At 36.9% G+C, this 23,865-nt stretch overlaps 1 protein-coding gene across 3 annotated transcripts in view; it reads right to left on the bottom strand.

The window, feature by feature from the left end:
• The window catches only part of FNDC3A (fibronectin type III domain containing 3A), a 153,509-nt gene that overhangs the window by 71,471 nt on the left and 58,173 nt on the right, over window positions 1–23,865 (bottom strand). For 2 of the 3 annotated variants that reach the window (XM_032403045.1, XM_032403046.1), the window contains exon 4: window positions 2,067–2,143. In XM_032403045.1, coding sequence (XP_032258936.1) covers window positions 2,067–2,143 — 77 coding nt within the window. Of the gene's footprint in view, window positions 1–2,066; window positions 2,144–6,487; window positions 6,598–23,865 lie in introns of those variants that run through there. The other variant, XM_032403047.1, reaches the window with a different exon arrangement.

Here is a 23,865-nt window from a genome sequence, read left to right as displayed (position 1 = left end):
ATCAAATGTCTATTCCCCCATCTGTCTCCATCTCCTCAGGTCTATTTCCCGAGACACAACAATACTGAAATTAGGCCATGTAGACTCCTACTTATCTTTCAAGACTTGGTTCAAATGTCACTTTTCCAATGAGGCCTATTTTGACTACCCTATTTTAAAATGTAACCAAGGTCTATTTTCTTTCCTTTTCCACCCCCACTGCTTACCACCTAACATACTACATAATTTATCCATGTATTATATGCTTATTGTTTTCTTCTCCCCACAAGAATGTTAACTACAGAGAGACAGATGTCTTTGCCTTTCATTCGCAAATATATCACAATCATCTAGAAGACTGCCTGACATATATGAGCGCTCAGTACATATTTGCTGAACACTGCTGAGTACAGAACTGTTAAGAGTTCATAATCTTCTCAGGTGAGAAAAATTACTAAACAGTGTGAGAAATTCATTAAAAGAAGGATATACATAGTGTGCCGTGAGAACCCAAAGGAGAGGCCCTGGAAACATTCAAGGAAAGCTACTTCCAGAAGGTCATGATTGAATGAAATGAGAAGGGTAGGAATTTGCCATAAAAATAAAAGGTACTGCTAGATTTGAGAACAGCAGGATACTCTTTAGTTACACTGAAATAAACTGTCAGTAGCACCAAATACAGAGCTTAGTACATGGTACATTCAGTACATGTTTGCTGAACTGAACTACACTACAGAAAAGACCAGATATGGTCTTTATGTAAGTGGAGAAAGGTCTGAAGGAGCAACCAAGAAAAATAGAAAGAATCAGGACAGCATTATGTCAAGGAAATTTTGGGTAAATCATTATCAGTGGGGTCAAATGTTTAAGGGGTCACAAAAAGGATAAGGCTGGAAAAAAGGCCTTTGAGTTTGGTCCATATCAGAGAGCAGATTTAGTAGGATAATATAGAATGCAGACTGTCAGTATGTCAAACAAAAGTAGAGATAGCTTCTGAAAAGCTTACAAATACTTTCAAATGTTATCTTACATGTTATCATCCCATCTTATGGTTAGGACACAGAGACTTAAGGAAGTTGATCTGTCCAAGGCCATGCAGCCAGCAAGGGCTTGAAATAAGATATGAATTCAGCTTTTCTGACGATTTTTTTAAATTTTAATTTTTAAAATATTTTATTATTTATTTGACAGAGTGAGACACAGCGAGAGAGGGAACACAAGCAGGGGGAGTGGGAGTGGGAGAAGCAGGCTTCCTGCTGAGCAGGGAGCCTGATGAGGGCTCGATCCCAGAACCCTGGGATCACGACCTGAGCCGAAGGCAGACACTTAACGATTGACCCACCCAGGTGCGCCCCCAGCTTTTCTGACTCTAATTCTCACACTACTTCTATTCTCCTCACCAACATGGTTTTCTTTTGCTGTCATTCATAGTGGTGGGCTTCACAGTATGGGCAGTGAATCTATCCCACCAATATTCTGACATAATCAGGGAGGAAGTAAGAGAGGGCCTGAAGAAAATTTCAAGTGTAACTTCAGTGCTAAAAAAAGAAACTGAATTATTTCTAAAAAGGATCTGAGGCAATGAGTGCAAACTACACAGAATCTCAGTAGCAGAAGATACTGATACAACCTTTAGGGCTGCAGGTCTACAAGTCTAAATTTTCTTCTATGTACCACAATGTGCCAGATAATTATTATGGGTGTTTGTGAGACATTTTATGAATATGGATGGAACATTGTCTAGGGTTACTTCCAAGCAAATGATTAACTTAAAAAATGTTAGTGTAGGCACCTTTAAACCTTAAGATATTACTTACATTATTCACATATTCAGGGAAATAAAGCTCTAGGATTAATTTTCTATAATAATTCAACACCCAAAGCCACGGCCAAATGATAATGCTGTCAATTTAATTTTTCCTCCTTTCCAAATATACTGAATGTACTAGAATACATGAAACAGACACCAAAGATATACTGTACAGGGTAAGCTTCAGTACTGAAATGGTATTTTTTTTCTGAATTAAACAGTAATAATATGATCCCTATTATACAGATATAAAAAGAAAAATAACACAAACACATACCTGTGGGGCATATCCAGGAGGCACATAAATAGGAGGCACAGAACCATTTGGGGACATCATTGGAACCTGAGCAGGACCTGAATGGATCACAGAAATGATGTGTTAATCCAGGATTAGTTAGCAAGCTAATGTTGAAAACAATTTGAATTCCACTTTGAATACTTCATCTAAACTAAATGCTCAAATTAACAGTAACTATATTACTATGAAAAGAAATTCAGATGATTCATCTGTTATAGAACATAAAAATTTATCTTATAAAGTACACTGATTGTTCTTTACCTGCAGTTGTGTTTTTTAACCTATCTGATGATCATAATAGTCACCTGGGGAGCTCTTTTAAAACTCTCCTAGAGATTCTTTATTATGCTTACCGTGGGGTCTTGAGTCAGTATATTTACTTTACAGAATATCTGGTGAATCTTATGATTATGCAAATTAAGAAACACTGACCTAGAGGAGAATCAACCTAAACTTTGCATATAAAATCAATGAAAGATATAAAAAGCAAAATTCTGAAAAACAATAGAAAAAAAAGTCAAGAGGGAAGAGCAATAAGAAGAAGAGTTAGAAATTTGGGACTTGTTTTGTTAGTGTTCAAAGCCTCTCGTGTAATATGTAAGTCATGTCTGTGGGGGCTTGAGAACAAAGTTAGAAAAATACTATACATGCATATTTAGCTAAGGAACAATTTTTGGTTCTTAAACCAAAAAGTTCCGGAAAAAAAATAAAGGAAAATTCACCTTGTCTTATTCCAGGTTTTTTTTCATTTTTACTGTTATCCTTTCCAGATAGCTTTTTTTTTTTTTTAAAAGATTTTATTTATTTATTCATGAGAGACAGAGAGAGAGAGAGAGACAGAGGCAGAGGGAGAAGCAGGTTCCCCACGGAGCAGGGAGCCCGATGCGGAACTCGATCCCAGGACCCTGGGATCACGACCTGAGCCAAAGGCAGACGCTTAACCGACTGAGCCACCCAGGCGTCCCTTCCAGATAGCTTTTATAAATATTATCTCATTTATCTTCTCTCGTAACGTTTGTGGGATAAAATAGGTATTTTGGGAAGGTGTGTTTTATTTTTTCTAGTAACTAAAATCTTACTCGCTTTATGTAACTTTTTTTAAAAAAAGCATCTCACCTTCAAATCCTTTTTTCCTTGTAACTTTAGACTACACTGTCCCCTCACCCATTAGTTTTTAATAACTTGAAATTAAACCTTCTCAAGGATCCTCACTCATTTCTTAGGAATAAATGTACCCAAGAGTCTAATGAAGAATGTAAGGGGGGAAGAGTTCCTTTTATATGTGGAATTTCAACCTGCAGAGTACACATAATGGATATCAGTTATAAAAGAAAAAAAAGAGGAAAAGCTTAATCATAGAGCAGAAAAGAAATAAATTTCACTGGTAACATTGTACATACTTCAGGAAACAGAATGAAGAGCATGGAGGTTACAGCAAATCCAGATTACAGCCACCCGCTTTTCAAGGAAGGAGAGGAGTGACAAGCAAGCAAAAAAGTGGTTGGTGGTGGGTGCAGGGGAAAGATGGTGAGACACAGGGAAGGAAAGAGAAAAGAGAATGTAGGAAAAGGTGGGTGCAGGAGGGTAAATGCTAAACAGTGGTAAAGGAAGACGGGAGCGAAGAAAAGAGAAAGAGAAGAAAATACAGGCAAGAAAGGAGGGGAGGGGACAGAGGACAGACAACTGGAGAAAGGGAAGGGTGAAGGATAAGAGAGAGTGAATAGGGCTGGAACAGAGGAAGAGAAGGGGAGGGGAAGAGAGAAAAGTGATGGGAGTGAGGAAAGAAAGAAGAGATACGGAGCGGAAGAGAGAGAAGAGGTTAAAGACTCAAGTGGTATGAGGAAGTAAGGAGCTTATGTGTGTGTGTCTGTGCTGGGGCAGACTACCAAATTATGCTATATGACCATAAAAATAACTTTTCTTTTTTAAAAAAGATTTTATTTATTTATTTGACAGAGAGAGCGAGAGCATGAGCGGGAGCGGGAGCGGGAGCGGGGCAGTGCAGGCAGAGGGAGAGGAAGAAGCAGACTCCTCACTAAGCAGGAAGCCTGATGCGGGACTCATCCCAGGACCCTGGGATCATGACCTGAGCTAAAGGCAGACACTTAACTGACTGAGCCATCCAGGCGCCCCTAAAAATAACTTCTCAACAAAATATTCTTCCCATCCCAGACAAGCCCACCAAATACATGAAGTTGTTCCGAATATTTTCTTAAAATAGCTAATTATATATAGCTAATACTAACTTACTATATGCTAGGGCTTTTGTGTTTTTTCTCCTCCTAATCATTCTACAAGTAGGTAAGTATTATTATTATTACTCCCCATTTTCCACACGTGGAAATTAAGTTAGAGAAGTTAAGTTTGCCCTAGTAGAAAAAGAATTCAAAACCAGGCAGTTTCATTTAAGGATAGAGCTTTACAACATATTTAGTAAACATTAAAATACTATGCATTACTGGCAACTGATGTAATTTGAGGCTCTAAATTCTAAGGAAAATTAAAGCCTTCATTATCTTTAAAAAACAAGAGAGAAAGGAAGAACAAAATTTTCCTACATTTAAGCCAACATTAGCCTATTAATTACAAAATAAAACTTGTGAGGTGTTTTATATCTTTAGGCAAGAGAGGATTTATCCAAAACTTACCTTTTAACTTCTCTATGCTGGACTCAATAGAAAATGAGAACAGTTTTAAGAAAATCCTGGTTTACATCTATTAGCTAGTTTATATAAACCTATACCAAACTAGCTTTATGAATCCTGAAACTGGCTTAGATATTATTCATAACATGTGAAATTTAGCTGGGAACCAGAATGAGAATTCATCGAAAATCCTATTTGTAATCTTAGTAAAGGAAATTAATATTTTTGAGCTTCTACTAAATGTGCCAGGGACCATGGTTCCTTTCACATGTTGTCAAATTTAATTCTTACATCAAGTCATCAGAATAGGTTTTTGTTGTTTTTCAGCCACCAGAGTTAAAAATAAGTTATTGCTGATTACATTTAAAATTGCAAAACTACACAGCTGCTCTGGATTGCCCTTCTTTTACTAAAAATATAAATACATAAATACTACATAATTATAATTCAAACCATATACTTTGAAAGCTGCTTTATAGTTTATATTTTAGTAGAACAAAATTCTACTGTATTCTTTAATTATACTTAAGTGTGATACTGAAAACAACAGAACAAACCCAACCTAAAATAAACTAGCAGTAAATACATTACTAGTTGCAGTCCAGGAATAATTATTAACTCATTTCCCTAGGAACTAATCATTTCACTCTAGCAAATAAATTTTCTTATCCTGAGGCAGAAATGGTACATGGTTAATTTTTTTAAAGACAATTCATGGATACCATATTTAATATGTAAAATACTGGTATGAAATAACATCCAACACTGAACACATAAAAGTCCCATTATATAAACATAGTAAATACAATTCAGAAAACTACAATGTTTACAGCACCACTTCAGTTGCTATTTCTGTCTACAGCAGGAAACCCCTAAAACCCTGCATGCTTAATGATGCAAATGTTTGTTTACCCCCTTAGTTTCACCAATACTTTTATTGTTGGAATAAAATATTGAAAATACTAAAAGATTAACTACAAACCCTGTAAATGCAGTGAAGGAGGGGGGGTATTCTGTCCCAGTAAAGAAGCCAAATCTGTTACAGATTGTACCATTAAATGCACATCTGGCACAGGAGTAGCTCTATCTGAACAACTGTAAGTACACCCAGTAGCTCCTTAATAATCTACATGATCTAAGCAAAATCTACCCCAAAACATAAAGCTATTAAAATCATTTTTAAGGGCATATTTCTTATTCTAAAACCTTGCAGAAGAGCAAACAATTCTTATTCACCAATTGTCTTAAGAAATTTGAGAAGCCCCTCACCTCCATTCCTTAAAAAGGGCCATCAGTAACTTAATAAAGACGATATTTCATCTACTCTAAGTTAAATTCTTTATTTTTTCTTTATTAGCACACGTTCACATTTAAAGAGGGTTTTTTTTTATGAAATGCAAATTTGAGTTTAAATTCTTAAAATGCAATGGGCCGCTGACGTGCTACACATTCTCTTTATAAGCAAGCTTTCACAATGGCTTCCAAATAATCTGACGCCAATATTCTGATTTTAGTGGTAAAAAGAAAAACCTAGTAAAATAAAGGCGCTCGAAAGGAATAGTCTATGGAATATAAAATCAGCCCATCTCCAAATAGAGTCTAATCTTATAACTACATGGCCACAATTTAAAAATATTTTTACTGCCATAGATTTGGCATCTATTGAAAAAATACACACGGCATGACTTTAGATTAATACAATGCTTTCTATGTTTTAAAATAAAAGAATGTTCAAAAACAGTCAGCAAATCTTACCACTCATTTTGTTTTTACAGTAGCAGCAGAGAACAAAATCCAACAAGGAAACAGCGTAGTACACGTTAACAGCTTTAATTGGAGAACGGTTCCGCTTTTTTTTTTTTTTTTTGCAAAGCAGTGAGAGGAAAAGATCCTTTGACCGAGTCACGTGATGCTTATCACGTGACGTGCAGTGACCCGCGGAAAGGGAAGGGGAAGCAAGCAAACATTCCCCGCTGCCAGGCTGCCAGCGTTTGGGATATAGTAAATGATTAAATGGTTTCTACTGCTGCTGCCTTGAATTTTGCGATCTTTCAGACTTCCTCGTGAACTAACCCAAAAGCTCATCAAAATACACGCACAGAAATACATATTTGATGTAAAACTGTATTTTTGTTTTCATTTTCCCTCCTATATAACGATAGGCATTATCTTCTAATTCAGTTTTTGCAGCCTGCTACTTCATTTATAAAGTTTAAGATATATATAACATTTATTAATTTAGAGGATTCGCTTGATGGATGGCATTCTTGCTCATGTCCATAAAATCTTAAAAGACATGCCATAGTGCAGGATCAGAGCACTCTACCCAAGCTCCCCTGGAGATCAGGAAAGAGACCAAAGATGTTACAAGTGAGGGGAAGAAGACTGTAAGAACTTTTGAAGCTCTTTTCATTACTTTATGGTGCTATGTAAGCTAAGGAAATTTATTAATAGCTAATACAAATGTATAGGTAATGATAATGATTGTGATATATTTACAAGTTGCACAGTGGAAAAAAATAAATTTTGGCACCAAAAGATTTTTTAATAAAAGCTTCAATATTTTTTAGCAAGGCAATTTACTACTCTTCTTTGAGGCTGTTTCCTTTTTTTTTTTTTTTTTAAAGATTTTATTTATTTGACAGAGAAAGCACAAGCAGAGGAAGAGAGAGAGAAGCAGGTTCCCTGCTGAGCAAGGAGCCCGATGTGGGACTCGATCCCAGGACTCTGGGATCATGACCCAGGCGGAAGGCAGCCGCTTAACTGACTGAGCCACCCAGGCATCCCTGAGGCTGTTTCCTTATGTAAAAAGGTTAAAATAGGCAACGTCACAGCATTGTTGTGAGAATCAGATTAGATATATTTAAAGTACTGAGTATACTGGTTGGCACACTCAATAAATGATAGCTATTATTATAAATAGAAGTGTGATTGCTCTGTTTCCAAAAATAATAATTATATATCACAGAGTATGTCCCAGGCACCATTCGGAGTGATTTTCATGTGTTAACTCAGTCCTCACAATAAGTGAGTAGGCATCATTTAGAGGTAGGGAAACTGAAGAAGAATGCATGCAGTTAAGTAACTTGCCAACGGCACACAATGAGGCAAAGCCAGGATTATCTAATGATAAGGCTATAGTTTAAAAAAAAATATGTAAACCATATTCAAAGCCCCACTCTCCCAAGAATATGGAAAAGAACTAGCAAGAGAGATAACCTGGAGCAGCAGGTTTCAATAAATACACGTCAGACACCCCAGAGGAGATAATGATGTGGGAAACAAAGGCAGAAGAAAAATTATTAAATTTCCTTACTACCTAGAGCCCACTGACAAGTCCTTGAAACAGGCATAGTGACATTCCTCTAGGGACTCAACTGCCTTGATGTTAATACTTTGCTAAGAGCAAAAGGCAATTCTAATCTGACCCCCCTCATCCTGTAAGTCTACTTTAATGTATAAGAATTCCTTTGGAAACTTCCTTTATCTCTAAACCCTCCAAGATACGTGTTGGCAATCATCTCCCAAGCATGTGGCCCACTGATATACACCTGAAGAGTCTCATGACTAAGGTTTTATTAGACAGTAATAAATGACCTTTTCCCAACAATAGCTAGCCCGCTCAAGGTCCTGGACACCTTGCTTCCAAAATTCCTTAGAGACTTACACTATCCCTAACCCCCTCCCAACTTGAAAGTATATAATGGGCCACTCCTCATGACCCCACTGCAGCTCTTTCTGCCCATGGGTCCTGTCCCCATGCTTTAATAAAATCACCTTTTTGCACCAAAGACGTCTCAAGAATTCTTTCTTGGCCGTGGGCTTCGAACCCTAATAACCTCTTTCCTACATCAGTAAGACACTAAAGGACCATTCTCAAAAGTGGCAAAGGGTAATTGTTAATTTCAAAGTTCCTACAGAAAGGCAAGGCTCCTGAAGAACAAGGCCTGAGAGTAAAGTGTGTCCTGGTCACAATAGAATCTGCTTGTAAATGCTGAACTCAGCCTCTCAGCAAATCTAACCATGCCTCTGATCTTCAGTCCTTAAACAAAAAGCAAGCCCCAGCAGCCCGCTTCTTCATTTTCGCTCATGTTCTCACACAGCTATGTTTCCATTTCTTAACTCTTTCTTTAATTTGATGATTGCCTTCTCAATTCTGTCCACTGTGCTCACTAGAACCTTTTCCCTTATTATAAATAAATTCCCTTATATCCTCAACCTTTTCACAGAAGACCTGTTGATATATCTCCTTTAAATGAAATCTGGCTCCCCCCAGGATAATTCTTCTAGCAGCCCCTGGGAGCAGAGGATTCCCATTCTCTCCTGAGGCAGTTTCCAGATACCCCAAGGCTGCTTCCCATTACCACTGCTGTTCCTGTATCACACTCAAGTTTCTTTTTCCTTGAGATCATGTCATATGAGTAGATCACCCTCTACCCCTTTTCATTGCTGCCATGCTCAGTTCTCATTTATTGAGAACTATGGCACCATGTTCACAGTTTTTTCCCCTCTATCCCACTCTTGTCCATAAGCACAATGACTTCAATGTTCAAAAAATTTAGCCTCAAACTTTCTTGAACTCTTCCATTCTGTTTTTAGTAACCCATGTTCAAAGACACATCCTGGAACTCACTTAGAATTCCACTATCTTCACCTTTGAAATCTCAGACTTTCATGTTTCAGTCTCTGGCCACCACATCTATCTTTCATCTCTTCCATTTCTCTTTCTTCTATAACATGTTTTTTCTCATAATGATTTCCCTTTCCTCTTGATTGAACACTGCCTTCATTGCCTGATTTCCTTTCCCATGGAAGTCTTCCTTTTACATCCCCTCCCCACAAAGTCCCCAATTTTAACCAGATAATTAACTTCTCTTAAATCTGAACTGTAGAAATCAAATGGTACTCAGACTGTCATGTTTGTAAATTTAGTTATCTCCAATCTCCAACCTCCAACCTCAGCCATCAGCATTGCTCAGGAATCCTTTCAGAAATTTATTCCTGGTTAATAGCCCATCCTGTTTTCTTGAGTGATTATCAGAGATCTCCACCACCCTTTAAAGACTTCCCCCAACCTGACCTCGATCACATATGTCTGCATGACTTTGAACTATTTCAGTATTTTTTTTTTTTTAATTTTATTTATTTGACAGAGAGAGACAGCGAGAGAGGGAACACAAGCAGGGGGAGTGGGAGAGGGAGAAGCAGGCTTCCCGCTGAGCAGGGAGCCCGATGAGGGGCTTGATCCCAGGACCCTGGGATCATGACCTGAGCCGAAGGCAGACGCTTAACAACTGAGCCACCCGGGCGCCCCATTGAACTATTTCAATATTATTTGCAAACTTTTCTCACCTCTTTCTTCTATCTTCAGAAGAATCACTGTCCCTTCACTAAGTCAAAGCTATCTTGTTGCTTCTATTCTTGATCTGATTTCCATTTCGTCTTCCACTAGCTCTTTGCTCTACTGGTTATTTCTGTCCCATTCTCTATTTTCAACTCTTCTAACAAGATTTAGCTCTCCACCCTCATTATCCTCACAGTTGCCGTAGAGTTCTAATGCCCAGGATTAGTGATGTGGTCCACACTTTCAAGAATTCTTCAGTTATAATAAGGACAATGTAAAATAGACATATTTCATGTTTCCTAAAGACCTTGTTAATTCAACAATGTGCATCAAACAATTCTCCCAGAGGAATAAACAAAGAGAAAGGATGCATCAAGAGCGTTACAATTACAGGAATGCATTATGCAGTAAAGAGCATATTCTTCATTTTCCCTTTCTTACCTGATTATATGAGAATTCTAGCAAACTTAAAATGCACCTGCTTTTTATTTTCACAATACTGTCTCAAACATTTTGCAGAGGGTTCTCTTAAATCAATAGCCTGACATGTCACAGCAATTGTTTGGATTTCCTGGTAACATTTTAACAGATTAACTATTAGCATTCTTGAACTACTGATTTTCAGGTAGATTTGTAAATACAAGCGCTAGGTGACACTTGGGTGACATTGTTTATATGCACTTATTGGGTACCAGGCACTGGTGTAAGTGCTTTACAGGTATTAGCTCATTTAATCTGCATAATATCCCTCTGAAGTGGGATATTATTTCCATTTTCTAGGTAAGAAAACTAAGATACAAAGACATTAAGTAACTTTCAAGGTCTCACAGCTAGTAAGCTGTCAAAAGAATTGGGTGGTCTAGCTTTGAAATCTGTGTTCTTCACTTCACCACTACATTATGCTGCCTCTCTTGTTTAGGATATAACAAATATTACAAATTGTATTAAAACGAATGAGAAAACTGCAGCATAATAATACCAAAATTCACTTGAAGATAAACTACAAATAGAAAAGCACCAAACATTTGGATGGAAGACCGCATACAATACACCTCAAATATCTGCTAGTTACATAAAATGATAACAAAGCAAAATGCACCTAAATGTATCTCACTGAAACTCTTGTGAAGACTCTCAAAGTTTTTAGTAAGTGAGGGATATCACATGGAAAACAGTGAGTTACTTAATACCTAAACCTGTTCCAAAAGTAACTTGAGGAGATTTAAGAGATACACACAGCAACAAAAAAAGCTAAAAAAAACCCCTCAAAATAACGTAACAAAACAAAACCCAAAACAAAATAGTTGACAAACTGAAGAAAAGGGAAAATTAATATAGAAAATATAAATAAGGAATAAGGCTGGTCTTAAGCCCTCCAGTTGGGCCATAAAACCTCTCTGGTTTGTATGAACTGAAATAAGATTAAAATTAAGACATCAAGGACCACACTGTCAAGTTAGTCCTTGTCTTCTGTAGATCAAGTGTCTCAAATTGCCATAGAGCATAGCCCCAATTATTTGGCTTGAAAAAAACTAAAGCAGGTATAACCCAATGCTGACTTCTGTCATATATAAAATTCAGTAATGCATCAATAAATGTCTAACTCTAAGCAATATACCCTCAAAAACAGTTGCAAAATAAACAGCTAACATAGTAAGACAGCTGAATCAGCTGACTTGCAGAAAGGGATTGTCAGCTATGAGGCAAATTAAAGTTGGAAGAGTTGACTTTCATTTCATAAACTTCTTTCTGGCAATAAATAAACAAGAACAGTGTTTATTAAGGCTGCTCTTAGACTGTAATCAGTCTGGGTCATTTGCATATTAGAAAATTTAAGAAGCAGACTCATTCAGCTCAGTGGTTTCAAATCATTAAGACATGAATTTAAGAGTGGGGATGTGAAATATATCTCATTCTACTCCTCTACAAATATATATCCAATTCTTCAAAAGACTATGACTGTGATCCTGACTCTTGCGGCAGTATTAGGGGTACAGGTTCTGGATTAACATCTAAATAACATGTGTTAAGCTCATGCGGCTTAGACTGTAACTGATGCATGTCCATGTAGTCAAGGGACCTAGGAAAGGTCAATGACATCTGCAACTAATCAAGTTCTTTATGGGAAGACTCCCTTGCTGGGGAGTAACTGACAATGACATATACAAATAATCTCAGGAAGATAAGGGGACCAAAGAATTAGAACCTATAACTTTGTGGGCACAAGTCAAACTTTGTTTCTTTTAAATCTCTCTGATTTGCTTGCCCACATTTTTCCTCTTTCCCTTTTAGGGGCCTTAGTCACCTTGCAGATCTGGCCACATAGCATTTTCTTTTTCTATAATTTCCCTCTTTAGAATATTAAACTAAGGTATCAATTTAATAAAAGTTTTACTTCACATGGCTCATGCCAATACAAAGCAAATGTGAGGATCATCCTAAAACCAGGTATGTTTTTGGATTGACTGGGGTTGAGAGCAGCTGGATGAAGAGGCTAGATATTAGCTAGAGATTGGTCAACAGAACAGAGATATCTGTGTTCTGATGCAGTATTTCCCAAGTGTTTTGATTTATGTGCCAGTAAAATTTTAAACAAATTCTGGGGACTCATTAAGGTAATGAGCTTTTTATAAGGCTACATTATGACATTAAAGGGAAAGAAGGAAGAAATTAAGAACAGAAGGAAGTCTAATATATTATCGCATCATTCATAAAGAGTATTTTAACCTCAAAACAGAAGGGACTTCAGAGTTTAAAAAAAAGTCTTTAAATTAAATAAATTTAGCCTAATGAAAAACCGCTACATTATCCTAATTTTTCCCATTTCTTAGACTGGTGAAGTGTCCCTAAATCTACAGACAAGGATTTGGGAATAACTCTTAGTAGTAAGAGAAATAAGGATTTGTTTTTGAGGCTGGTTAAGCTCTGGTGATGCAAGAGAGAGAAAATAGAGTAGAGGCAGGATAACCATATTATCTAATCATCCAATCTAGAACACGCCTAAAAGTGAAAGAACAGCCTAAAAATCATTAGAATTACGTAATTTGGAATAATTCTTTATTGATTGACAAATTGCTTTTATTACACTGAAGGACATGAAAAGTTCTATTAAAAATGTTAAAAAATAAAATGCTTTATTAAAAAACATATGCAAGTATATTAAAGAATATTTTATGGACTACTTTATATTGAGTATTTGGATATTAAAGTAGTGTTAATGGAACAATTATTCTTAGTACACATCCATGTATTTTAGTCAATCTGTTAGCTGTATCCGTCTCTTAATTCCGTATCTCTGGTGTATGACCGAAAATTTTTTTTCAATATAGTCTCATTTTTAATTTTTTCATAAAACTGCCTGCAACCGTTATATTTTATGGTTAATAACTTTGAAACTATTGATACCTTCAATTGACTCTTTTCTGTAATATTTTAACACTACAATATTTATATTCAGAGAATACTATGATTCTTAGGTGCCATCTGGTAAGCTGGGAGCCAATTCTGCTAAGTAGAGGATATTTTTAATACTATTTTTTTTTCTTATTGAAATGTGTAAATATTTCACTCCAAATATTTTCACTGGAACTATAATACCTTCAAAATTCTAACAAACAAAACTCACTGAATTGTCTCTATGCTTTTTTTGAATATTTTACCAAATTTAGATTTTTAAAAAAGATTTTATTTATTTATTTGACAGAGAGAGACACAGCGAGAGAGGGAACACAAGCAGGGGGAGTGGGAGAGGGAGAAGCAGGCTTCCCGTGGAGCAGGGAGCCCGATGCGGGGCTCAATCCCAGGATCCTGGGATCATGACCTGAGCCTAAGGCAGACGCTTAGCAACTAAGCCACCCAGGCACCCCTAGATTTTTTTTTTAGTTCACTGTTGCCAAAAGGGTTTATTGCAAAATAAAAAAAAGCACTACCAATATTAAGCAGTTATAGATTTATACAATAAATGACAAAACCATTCAGATCTTTTTTCCCCATATATTCTGTGGCAGCGATATTTAGATTTTATTTCCTGCATGTATTTTACATTCATCTAACCTGTATGCTTCCCACTGGTCACCTCCAACCAGTGGCCTCGTAATGCCAAGTGGCCAGCAGGGGCAGCAGCATCACATACTTCTTCAGTAGCCACCACCACCAGGAGACTGGAAGGTGTTAGCAGACCCTAGCCCTCTATATCTAAGAACACTTTATTTTACTTCTAACTACCTTAACTGCTATCCTTGGACTTGCTTCTGGTAAGGGTCAGAAAAAAGAAGCCATTTACTCTGGTTGCCTTTAAGATTTAATATTTTGGTTAGTGTAATAAGATTTAATCACAGGTTAAAGTGAAAACAAGAGATGGATATACTGCTTACTAGAGGAAATCATGGCAGAAGCTGGAAATACAAAATGGCAGACAGTCGACTAGATGCATCACAGCTTATATTAATGGAACCACTAATTATACTCTGTTAAACAATGAAAAGTCTGGAACAAATGTTAAACTGGTTACACAAATGTAAAACTGGGACTGTCCTAGACAAACTGGGACCAATAAAGTCACCCTATTAATAGTAGATGCCTATTTGATAAGTCTACAAAACACCTGGTAACATTTGTTCACTTGAGGCAGGCAATTAGCACAGGACTTGAGTCTAGAAATTTAACAAGTTGGTGATCATAATTTGGGAACAGAATGAGGCAGAGAGCTACAGAAGAAAGAGAAAAGATCAAGGTCATTATTCACCGCTTAGATGTTTAAGGGCTTTTTCCATGAAAATATATTATTCTTTTTTAAGGTTGGATAAAGTAGACTGCTTAAATTAGGGGCCTAAGTAGGATTCAGAATTATGGGTAATTTCATTTATCTGTGTACAGCTAATTGAAAATTTCTATAATTAGATTTGCTAAGCATTTAGATTAGTGATAAGCACACCAAGTAGAAAGAGTTTGTAGAATGACGTATCATGGTTAGAGTTTATCTTTAGCACTAAACTGAACTGTATACAGATAAAAAACTTGCAGTAGATGTATTTATCAAGTACCTATTTCTAAAGAAGTTATTTTCAGTGTTCTTGTTTAGAAAGCTACAAAGGCTGTGACATTAATGTACATAGATGCAGCAGGCTGTGAACACTATTTTTAGTATCAGTCTAATGTGAACAATGATGAATCATTCTTTGTTATTCTAGTAGGAAATAGTGCTTGCGTTTTACTGCAGCACATTAGATTAACTATCTCTCAATAACTGCACACCCACATGCTGACATCACACTGGCAGTGATATGGATCAATGACGCAAATCCTGTCAGGATCAAACATTAAGGCCACAGCGGTTGAAAAAAAAAAATGCCCACATGACAGAGCAGACCAGTCATCCAACATGCACAGACTGCATTAAATCAGAATTGCTGATGTTAAAAAGGGTTGTGATAGGTTCTTTTCACATAATTGCTAAGCTTTTTAATTTTAATTATAGATTTCCCACATCATCGATTCTATATTTAAGTTTCCTCACAGCTTCTGTAATTTAAGGTCTGGACCTTTTAAAACACGTCTTAAGGTTCTACCAGCCACATGAGTTATCTGGAAAATGGCCTCTGTAGCCAATCTTTAGACCGATCTTCTGCAGAATATGCCACCATTTATTAAGCTTTTTATATAACATGTTGTGCCTGACAAATAACATTTACATTTAGATTTGGAGCTACAAAGAACTACTACATTCTGTGGCCTCACAATTTACTGCTACCTCAGAGTCTCTTTTACACTGTCATCTTCTTTGGGCTTTCACTATTTTTAGTTTTACTGACATCAAAATAATTGATTTTTTTGAATAGATTTTTTTTTTTTTACAGACGGATTGGAAAAGATGGTTTATTAGAGTAACTATATATGAGGTTTCAAAATATCTTCTCCCTGCATTAGCCCACCTTGAATTAGAGATCTCCTGTCCCCTAACAGGAACAGAACTTATCTCTGGAGGCTTGCCACAGAATGTTCACATCCTCCTGTACGGTCTTCTGGGAAGAAATTAAGCCTCTACGCTTAAACACTAACATTCTTTCTCCTCAAAGACTATCGCTTTCCAGGAGAACTGGAAAGCTGAAGGGAGATGAGAGCTGGAGGTAAGTTTAATAACCTTTTGTTCTATCATCATTAATCTGACATAATCAGACTAACTTGAAAACATGCCAAGGATCCTTTCCCATGCTCTCGGGCACTTGCTTTCATGTTGTTTCCTATGAGAAGTTGGTTTTGTTTTGTTTTTTTTTTTTTTAAAAGAAAAGCACAGGTTCTCCCTTATTCTTAGGTTGGTTTGTTTTTTAGAAACTATTAATCATCTGAAAGAAATATTTGAAGACATAAAAATTACTGAAATAGTTGTCTTTGTGATTCTTTTTGGAGGGTAATCTTTAAATCTAGATTTTTCATAGCAGAAGCCAAATGCTGTTTCATAACTGAAGACACTGCTGTGCTTTTTCACTATACATCAACTTTCATCAGGAGAAGACCTGGACTATAAGGTCTTATTTTTCTGTCATGATTTATATAATTTTGATCATTTGCTGTTGGCCACTATTTTACCCTACTCATTCCAACCTTCTCAGGGCAAGTCCCCACCAGATAACATGATCTTAAATGGGAAAAAGGAGATTAAAAACTCACTGTGTTGATGGCTTGCTAAAGACTATGAAGAGAGGATAAAACACCCACAAGAGCAAAGACAGAAATAGAGGCCTCATGTCCCTTTCATTCTCTTCAGATTCAAGCATTACCAGACTGGGAAGTAAAGAGTCTTACTTATGTAGATCATTTATGATGAGGTTAAGCCGAGAAAGGTAGGAGACGGGGCTTTTCCCAGGCTCTTAGCTTGTGGTCATAAAACATTTTGGAGATATTTAGATTGCAGGTTTGGGACCTTCCTTTTCAACCTTGTCTCTCAACTGTACAGTTTCTCCCCCAAAGCAACCATTCTTTGCTTCTTATAAATCCTTTCGGAGATAGTCTATGCATATGAAAGCAACTATATGTATATTCTTTTAAAAATACAAATGATAGGGGTACCTGGGTGGCTCAGTTGGTTAAACATCTGCCTTCGGCTTAGGTCATGATCTCAGGGTCCTGGGATCAAGCCCAGCATCAGGCTTCTTGCTCAGCGGGGAGTATGCTTCTCCCTCTCCCCTTGCCACTTCCCCCTGCTCATGCGCCCTCTCTCTCTCTCAAATAAATGAAATCTTTATTTAAAAAATACAAATGATAGTATACTATATACACTGTTCTGCACCTTAATAATATAGCTTAGAGATCTTTCCATATTGGTACACATGTAGGGCTGCTTCACTTCTTAATAGCTGCATCGTATTTCACTGTAACAACGTACCATAATTTATTGAACTATTCCCCTATTGATAGGCATTCAAGTTATTTTCAACCTTTTACTATTACAAACAATGCTGAGTATCTTTGTATAAACATCATTTCATAAATGTGTTAGTATTATCTGTAGTATAAATTATTAGCAGTGGAACTGCCATATCAGAGAATTTACATTTTCGACATTACCAAATCTGAGTTTGTACTAATATATGTTGTCCTCAACACATCCTTATCAGTAGTTATCAAACTTTTGATATTTGCCAAAGTGAAAGGTGAAAACAGCGTCTCAATATAGTTTAGTTTGCATTTTCTTATGAGTTAGGTTGAATATCCATATTAAACATTTTTTTTTTTTTTTTTTTTTAAGATTTTATTTATTTATTTGACAGAGAGACAGAGAGAAAGCACAAGTAGGCAGAGCGGCAGGCAGACAGAGAGGGAGAAGCAGGCTCTCCCCTGAGCAGGGAGCCAGACGTGGGGCTCGATCCCAGGACGCTGGGATCATGACCTGAGCCGAAGGCAGTGGCTTAATCAACTGAGCCACCCAGGCGCCCCAACCATATTAAACATTTAAGAAGACCATTTATTTTTCCTTTTCTGACATCTGGGACTACCATCAGCCCACTGATTCTCAGGCCTTTGGTTTGAACTGAGTTTTACCACCAACTTTTCTGGTTCTCTAGCTTGCAGAAGGCAGATCATGAAAAGTTCTTGGCCTTCATAAACATGTAAGCTAACTGCTATAAGAAATCTCTCCTTATATATCCTATGTATATCTTCCTCCAAATGATCTACAGATCCTAGTCTCTTCTCACCCCCTACATTGAGCCCTCATATCTCATTATCATTACTATTCTTTTTGGTTACTTCCCTGCTTAAAATCCTCAGTGGCTCCCTGTTCCTTTCAGGATAAAACCTAAAAAAATTTTTTTAAAGATTGATTGATTGATTGATTGATTTGTCAGAGAGAGAGAGAGAGAGCACAAGCAAGGGGAGTGGCAGGCAGAGGCAGAAGGAGAAACAGGCTCCCCGCTGAGCAAGGTGCCCGATATGGGACTTGATCCCAGGACCCTGGGATTATGATCTGAGCCGAAGGCAGACGCTTAACTGACTGAGCCACCCAGGCATCCCAAAATCTAAAATTTTTGGCATGACATATGAAGGTATTTGTAACAAAGCCTATGTTTCCATTTTTAGTCTCATTTCCAGACACCCCTGTATGTATAATGTTCTCTAATCTCTCTTTCTCATCATACCTTTTTGGTCTCCTCTAATGTCTGTGCACTATGCCTTTGCACAGGTGATTCCTTCTGCCTCTAAGATATTTCTCTATTTTTTTCCTCATGGCTAAATTTTCTATTTCTTTTTTTTTTTAAAGATTTTATTTATTTATTTGATAGAGACACAGCGAGAGAGGGAACACAATCAGGGGGAGTGGGAGAGAGAAGCAGGCTTCCCGCTGAGCGGGGAGCCCGATGTGGGGCTCGATCCCAGGACCCTGGGACCATGACCTGAGCCGAAGGCAGACGCTTAACGACTGAGCCACCCAGGCGCCCCGCTAAATTTTCTATTTCTTTATGCATCAACTTTTCCTGGAAGCACTCAACGACTATTCCAAGCTGTGTTAGGTATTCCTTCTCTGGCCTCCCACATATATTTGGGCATACCTAATTCCATCATAGTACATATTTTGCTCTGTTTTAACTGTGGATTACTTGCCCGTTTCCCTTAGTCAGCTGTGAGGCAGGGTCTAAGTTTCTCAAATGGCTGTCAAGAATTGAGTTGTCCTTCAGGACAGCAAAAGAGATTTAGGGCAAATTCTCTTTCCAGGAAAAGAACATGCATTTAGTTATTCTCTTTTGTGTTCTGGCAAGTGACTAGGTATGGGAGACTGAGTACAAAAGGGTAAGGAATTCCAATATACTAAGATGCTTAAAAATGTGACAATATCGAAATGATGATCTTTCATTGTAATGATGAAGGGATTTTCCAAAAATGGTAAGAGATTATATGATAAAATGAAGCAGGAGGGGATGATGAATACAGAGAACTTTGTTGATCCATAGAGAATAAAAACAGGATTTGATTAAAATTTAATCTCTAAAAGTCAATCAACATTTTCAAATGTTAGTGTACAGGTTTTGGGATCAGAATTCTATATTTAAATTATGACTGGCAAACCTCTGGAGCCTTAGAGCAATTAATACATACCTGCAAGAAAATCATCTACCACCACCATTATTATGTTACTGCATGACTCTTATGGTTAATGGCGACATGTCTGGATGTGCCTTCATATAATACCACAGTCACAGTCAGGGCACAAGCCAAACTTCTGTAGACATAGGAAGGGGCTTTCTAAGAAATGAAATTGTATTGATTGCAATAACAGAGGAAATGAGAATTGTGAGGATGAGTCCTAGATAAGCTGGAAGAGAGAATGATTTTTCCATCTCTCTGTATCTAGGGAAATAGTAAAAATTACATTCAACATGTTGTCATATAAGAAAAGGATGTTTTTGTTTCCTGGGTTACTCTCTGCAGATGGTACAAGGGTTATGTAAATTCATGGTAGTCTCTATAACTTTATATATAAATGTTCTCTGAACATCCTAGCCTCGCCTTATCTCAGCTGTGTTTTGGGCAAAAATTAGAAAGGTTTATGCCTTTGTTAGAATGCTTAATTAACACTTCTCTTGAGTCCAAAATTGTGGTTGTAGCTACTACAAGGTTAAACTAAGGTAAATCTCTGTATTTGTAATTCAGTTGCCCTTCTCACCAGGATATCTTTCTACTGAAGCTAACTTAGTCTGGTTTTTATTTAATAAGGAAGGGCATCTTTCTAAGACATTCTTTCATAGGGTTAGGAAAATGTATGCAGAACACAAAGCAGGTCTGCAGTAATACTGGTTTCTTTCCCTAGCAGCCCTTCACAGAATGGTTTGGCTAAATAGAGAGGATCCAAACAAATATATCTTCCTCCATAAATACAGTCTGGCTTATACTGATACATTTTTGGGGTCGACAAAATCCTCAACATCTAAAGTTTTTTTTGCCCTAGGTTTCTTATATGTCCTTCTGAATGTCAGTATTCTTTAAGTCAGTTCCATATTATATAAAATTTATACATTTCTTCTACCCCCTTAACTTTCAAAAATTGTCAGACTATTATGTACTTACAAGCTTGGTAGTCCCATGTTTTAGTTTTTACTAATTAAAACATCCACTTATCTGCACCAATATACATTATATGGTTCACCATTTTCCTTAATGAGCATAAGGCCTCAGCTCTAAAGAAAATAATCTATAAATTTTTAAAAATGAAAGTTGGACTAAATAATTTAAAAGAGGCCAAAACATCACTTATATGATTATTTAAGCAATTAATATTATAATCAATATTATAATTGATAATTTTGATAGTCAAAATTACCAAATTATATAGAATGTATAAGGAAGAAAAACTCCTGTAATCCTACCATACAGGGAGACAGGCACTTGAAGGAAATGTGCCAAAAATTTTTTTGATGCATATGTATTCATTAAAAGTAATATTTTTCCTAATTACAAAAAAAGCTAATTCTGTTCATATCCTTAATGTATAATCAAATAAATGGCCTTCAAGATTCAAGTCTTAATTAAATAAAGCCACTAATTAAGAAGAATTTTTAATGTTCCACTTGGGGAGGTAAAAAGTAAAGAATGGAATGCATCCTTTGAGTGTCCTAACCCCCAGGACTGATTTGGGTGCTCCTGTTATGAGCTTCCGTAACACCCTTCCTGTTCTTTTCCATCACAGCACTTCTCTCATTATACTGAATTCCTTAACTGTTCGTCTTCCCTAGGAGACTGTAAACTTTGCGAGGGGCGGGGATAAGGTCTATCTTACTCATCACTAAATATTCAGTTTTGCAATAGTGACTGTACATACTAAATTCACAGTAATTTGCTAAATAAAAGAATGAGTTTAAAAAGAACCTCCAAACTATAATCTAGGGTAAGCAATTTATCAACTCAATTTTCTAAATAATCCACACTCCAGTACAATCAGTATTAATGTTTATAATGATTCTGAATTGTTTTCTGTATCTGTTTACCAAGGTTAAATGTGTAAACATTTTCAGTAAAATGACTTGGAAAAAAGCTTTCTGCTTTTCAGTCAATCAGAAAGGTATTTTTAAAGAACACCCTGTGCTAGGTTCAAGTTTAAAACACACTTTTATGCCTACAGTTATTCACTCTAATATCATGTTCAGCAAAAATATATTAAAGCCAATTGATGAAGATTTCTTCTCCAAAAGATGAGAAGATAGATATGTGTGTACATGCTCCTGTGTGATTTTTCTAAGAGGAAACAACGAGAACAAAGATATGAAGGGGGTATTGGCAAGAAATATGTAGAGACTAAGGTATCTATGAATCCTGGAATATTTGGAGTGGGCGATTTCTGTATGTAAAGCTGGAAGTAAAGGTTGGAACCAGGGATGGAGTGCCTAGAAATTTAGGCTAAGGGTTCTATACTACAGAAAATGGGAGAAGGCAAGGTTTTCTGGTTTTTAGCATAGTAATGAAAAAAAGGCCAGTTGTAGAAATAAACATGCAAAAGTGACACAGACCTTTCTGTAAATAAATTTGGGTCCTAATCAATGTGGGACTAATGTTCTTAAAAGACCATAAAACTACTCAGTTAGGTGTAATACATGCCTAAATGGATTTTCATGACCATTTTTTTATTTTATTTTAAGGATTATTTATTTATTTATTTGACAGAGAGAGGCACAGTGAGACAGGGAACACAAGCAGGGGGAGTGGGAGAGGGAGAAGCAGGCTTCCCGCTGAGCAAGGGAGCCCGATGTGGGGCTCGATCCCAGGACCCTGGGATCATGACCTAAGCCGAAGGCAGACGTTTAACTGACTGAGCCACCCAGGCACCCCTTTCATGACAATTTTTAATCAAATCTGGTTAGGAAGCTCGGTTCTCTAACATGGCTACAATTTCCCCAGTTCACACGTCTAGTTAGGCAGATTTTATCAAATCACATTATCTCCATCTCACTTAAGAGGTAACTGCTTCATATAGCTAGTTCTCAACTTATTAGCAAGTGAACTGTCAAGATAGATATTTCAAATCCAGAATGTACTAATTGCTCTCAACTTCTGAATGGTTGTAAGGTTCTGCTATAAATAGTCACCAATAAAAACTGATATGGCCTAAAATGTAGTTACAATACTGTGCACATGCAATGACAAGAAAAGTGGAATGACCTTTTACTATTAATTACTATAAAATATATTTGAATGGGGATGCCTGGGTGGCTCAGTCGGTTAAGCGTCTGCCTTCGGCTCAGGTCATGATCCCAGGGTCCTGGGATCGAGTCCCACATCGGGCTCCCTGCTCTGCGGGGAGCCTGCTTCTCCCTCTGCCTCTGCCCCTCTCTCTGTCTCTCATGAATAAATAAAATCTTAAAAAATATATATATTTGAATATATCAAACATTTAAAAATACCTAATGTAATTTAATCCCATACACACACACACACACACACACACACACACACACACACACACACATGTATATATATATCTGACATGGCTTCCTTTGGGCCAAAATCTTGTGAAAAAGTTCAAAAATCTAATCTTGTTGAGGGACAAAGAATAAGAATAGAGAGACATCAGTCCCAAAGGGACAGGTGAAATGTTGCTGAGCAAAGGTAAATAAATGTTTTTTGAGTAAAAAGAAAGAAGGGAGGTAGAAGTTTCTTATATACAGCCTTGTTTTATTTATTTAAAATGTTATTTTTAGGGCGCCTGGGTGGCTCAGTTGGTTAAGCAACTGCCTTCGGCTCAGGTCATGATCCTGGAGTCCCGGGATCGAGTCCCGCATCGGGCTCCCTGCTCGGCGGGGAGTCTGCTTCTCCCTCTCCCGCTCCCCCCTCTTGTGCTCTCTCTCTCAAATAAATAAATAAAATCTTTAAAAAAAAAAAATGTTATTTTTAATAGGAAGTACATTTACAAGATTCAAAAAATGAAAAATCTAAAAAAGTATAGAGAGGAAACTTTCATTCCATCCTTGTTCCCCATTTCATGCACTACCACCCCTTAAATAAACATTATAATTACTTTTGGAAGATCCTTCAAGATTTATTATTATTTTTTGTACTCTGTGACATTTATTCATTACCTTCCAGTATTGTTTTCAAATAAGCTATGGCCAATGAGAATGTGATCTGTACAATCTCCAGGGTGTGTCTTTAAAGAAAGAGGGTATACCTCAAGTCTCTCCTCTTCCCCTTTTCCACTTTGTCTGGGACGTAGACATGGTGGTGAGCCATTTTGATTCATGCAGATGAGCACAATATCCTAGGGATGGCAGACCAAGAAAGAAGTAACTTGGGTCCCTGTATTACCTTT

The sequence above is a fragment of the Phoca vitulina genome, unplaced genomic scaffold (assembly GCF_004348235.1).
Source record: "Phoca vitulina isolate PV1807 unplaced genomic scaffold, GSC_HSeal_1.0 scaffold5, whole genome shotgun sequence".
Classification (NCBI taxonomy): Eukaryota; Metazoa; Chordata; class Mammalia; order Carnivora; family Phocidae; genus Phoca; species Phoca vitulina.
The sequence above is the reverse complement of the archived record's forward strand: the minus strand, read 5'-3'. Positions and strand labels throughout refer to the sequence as shown.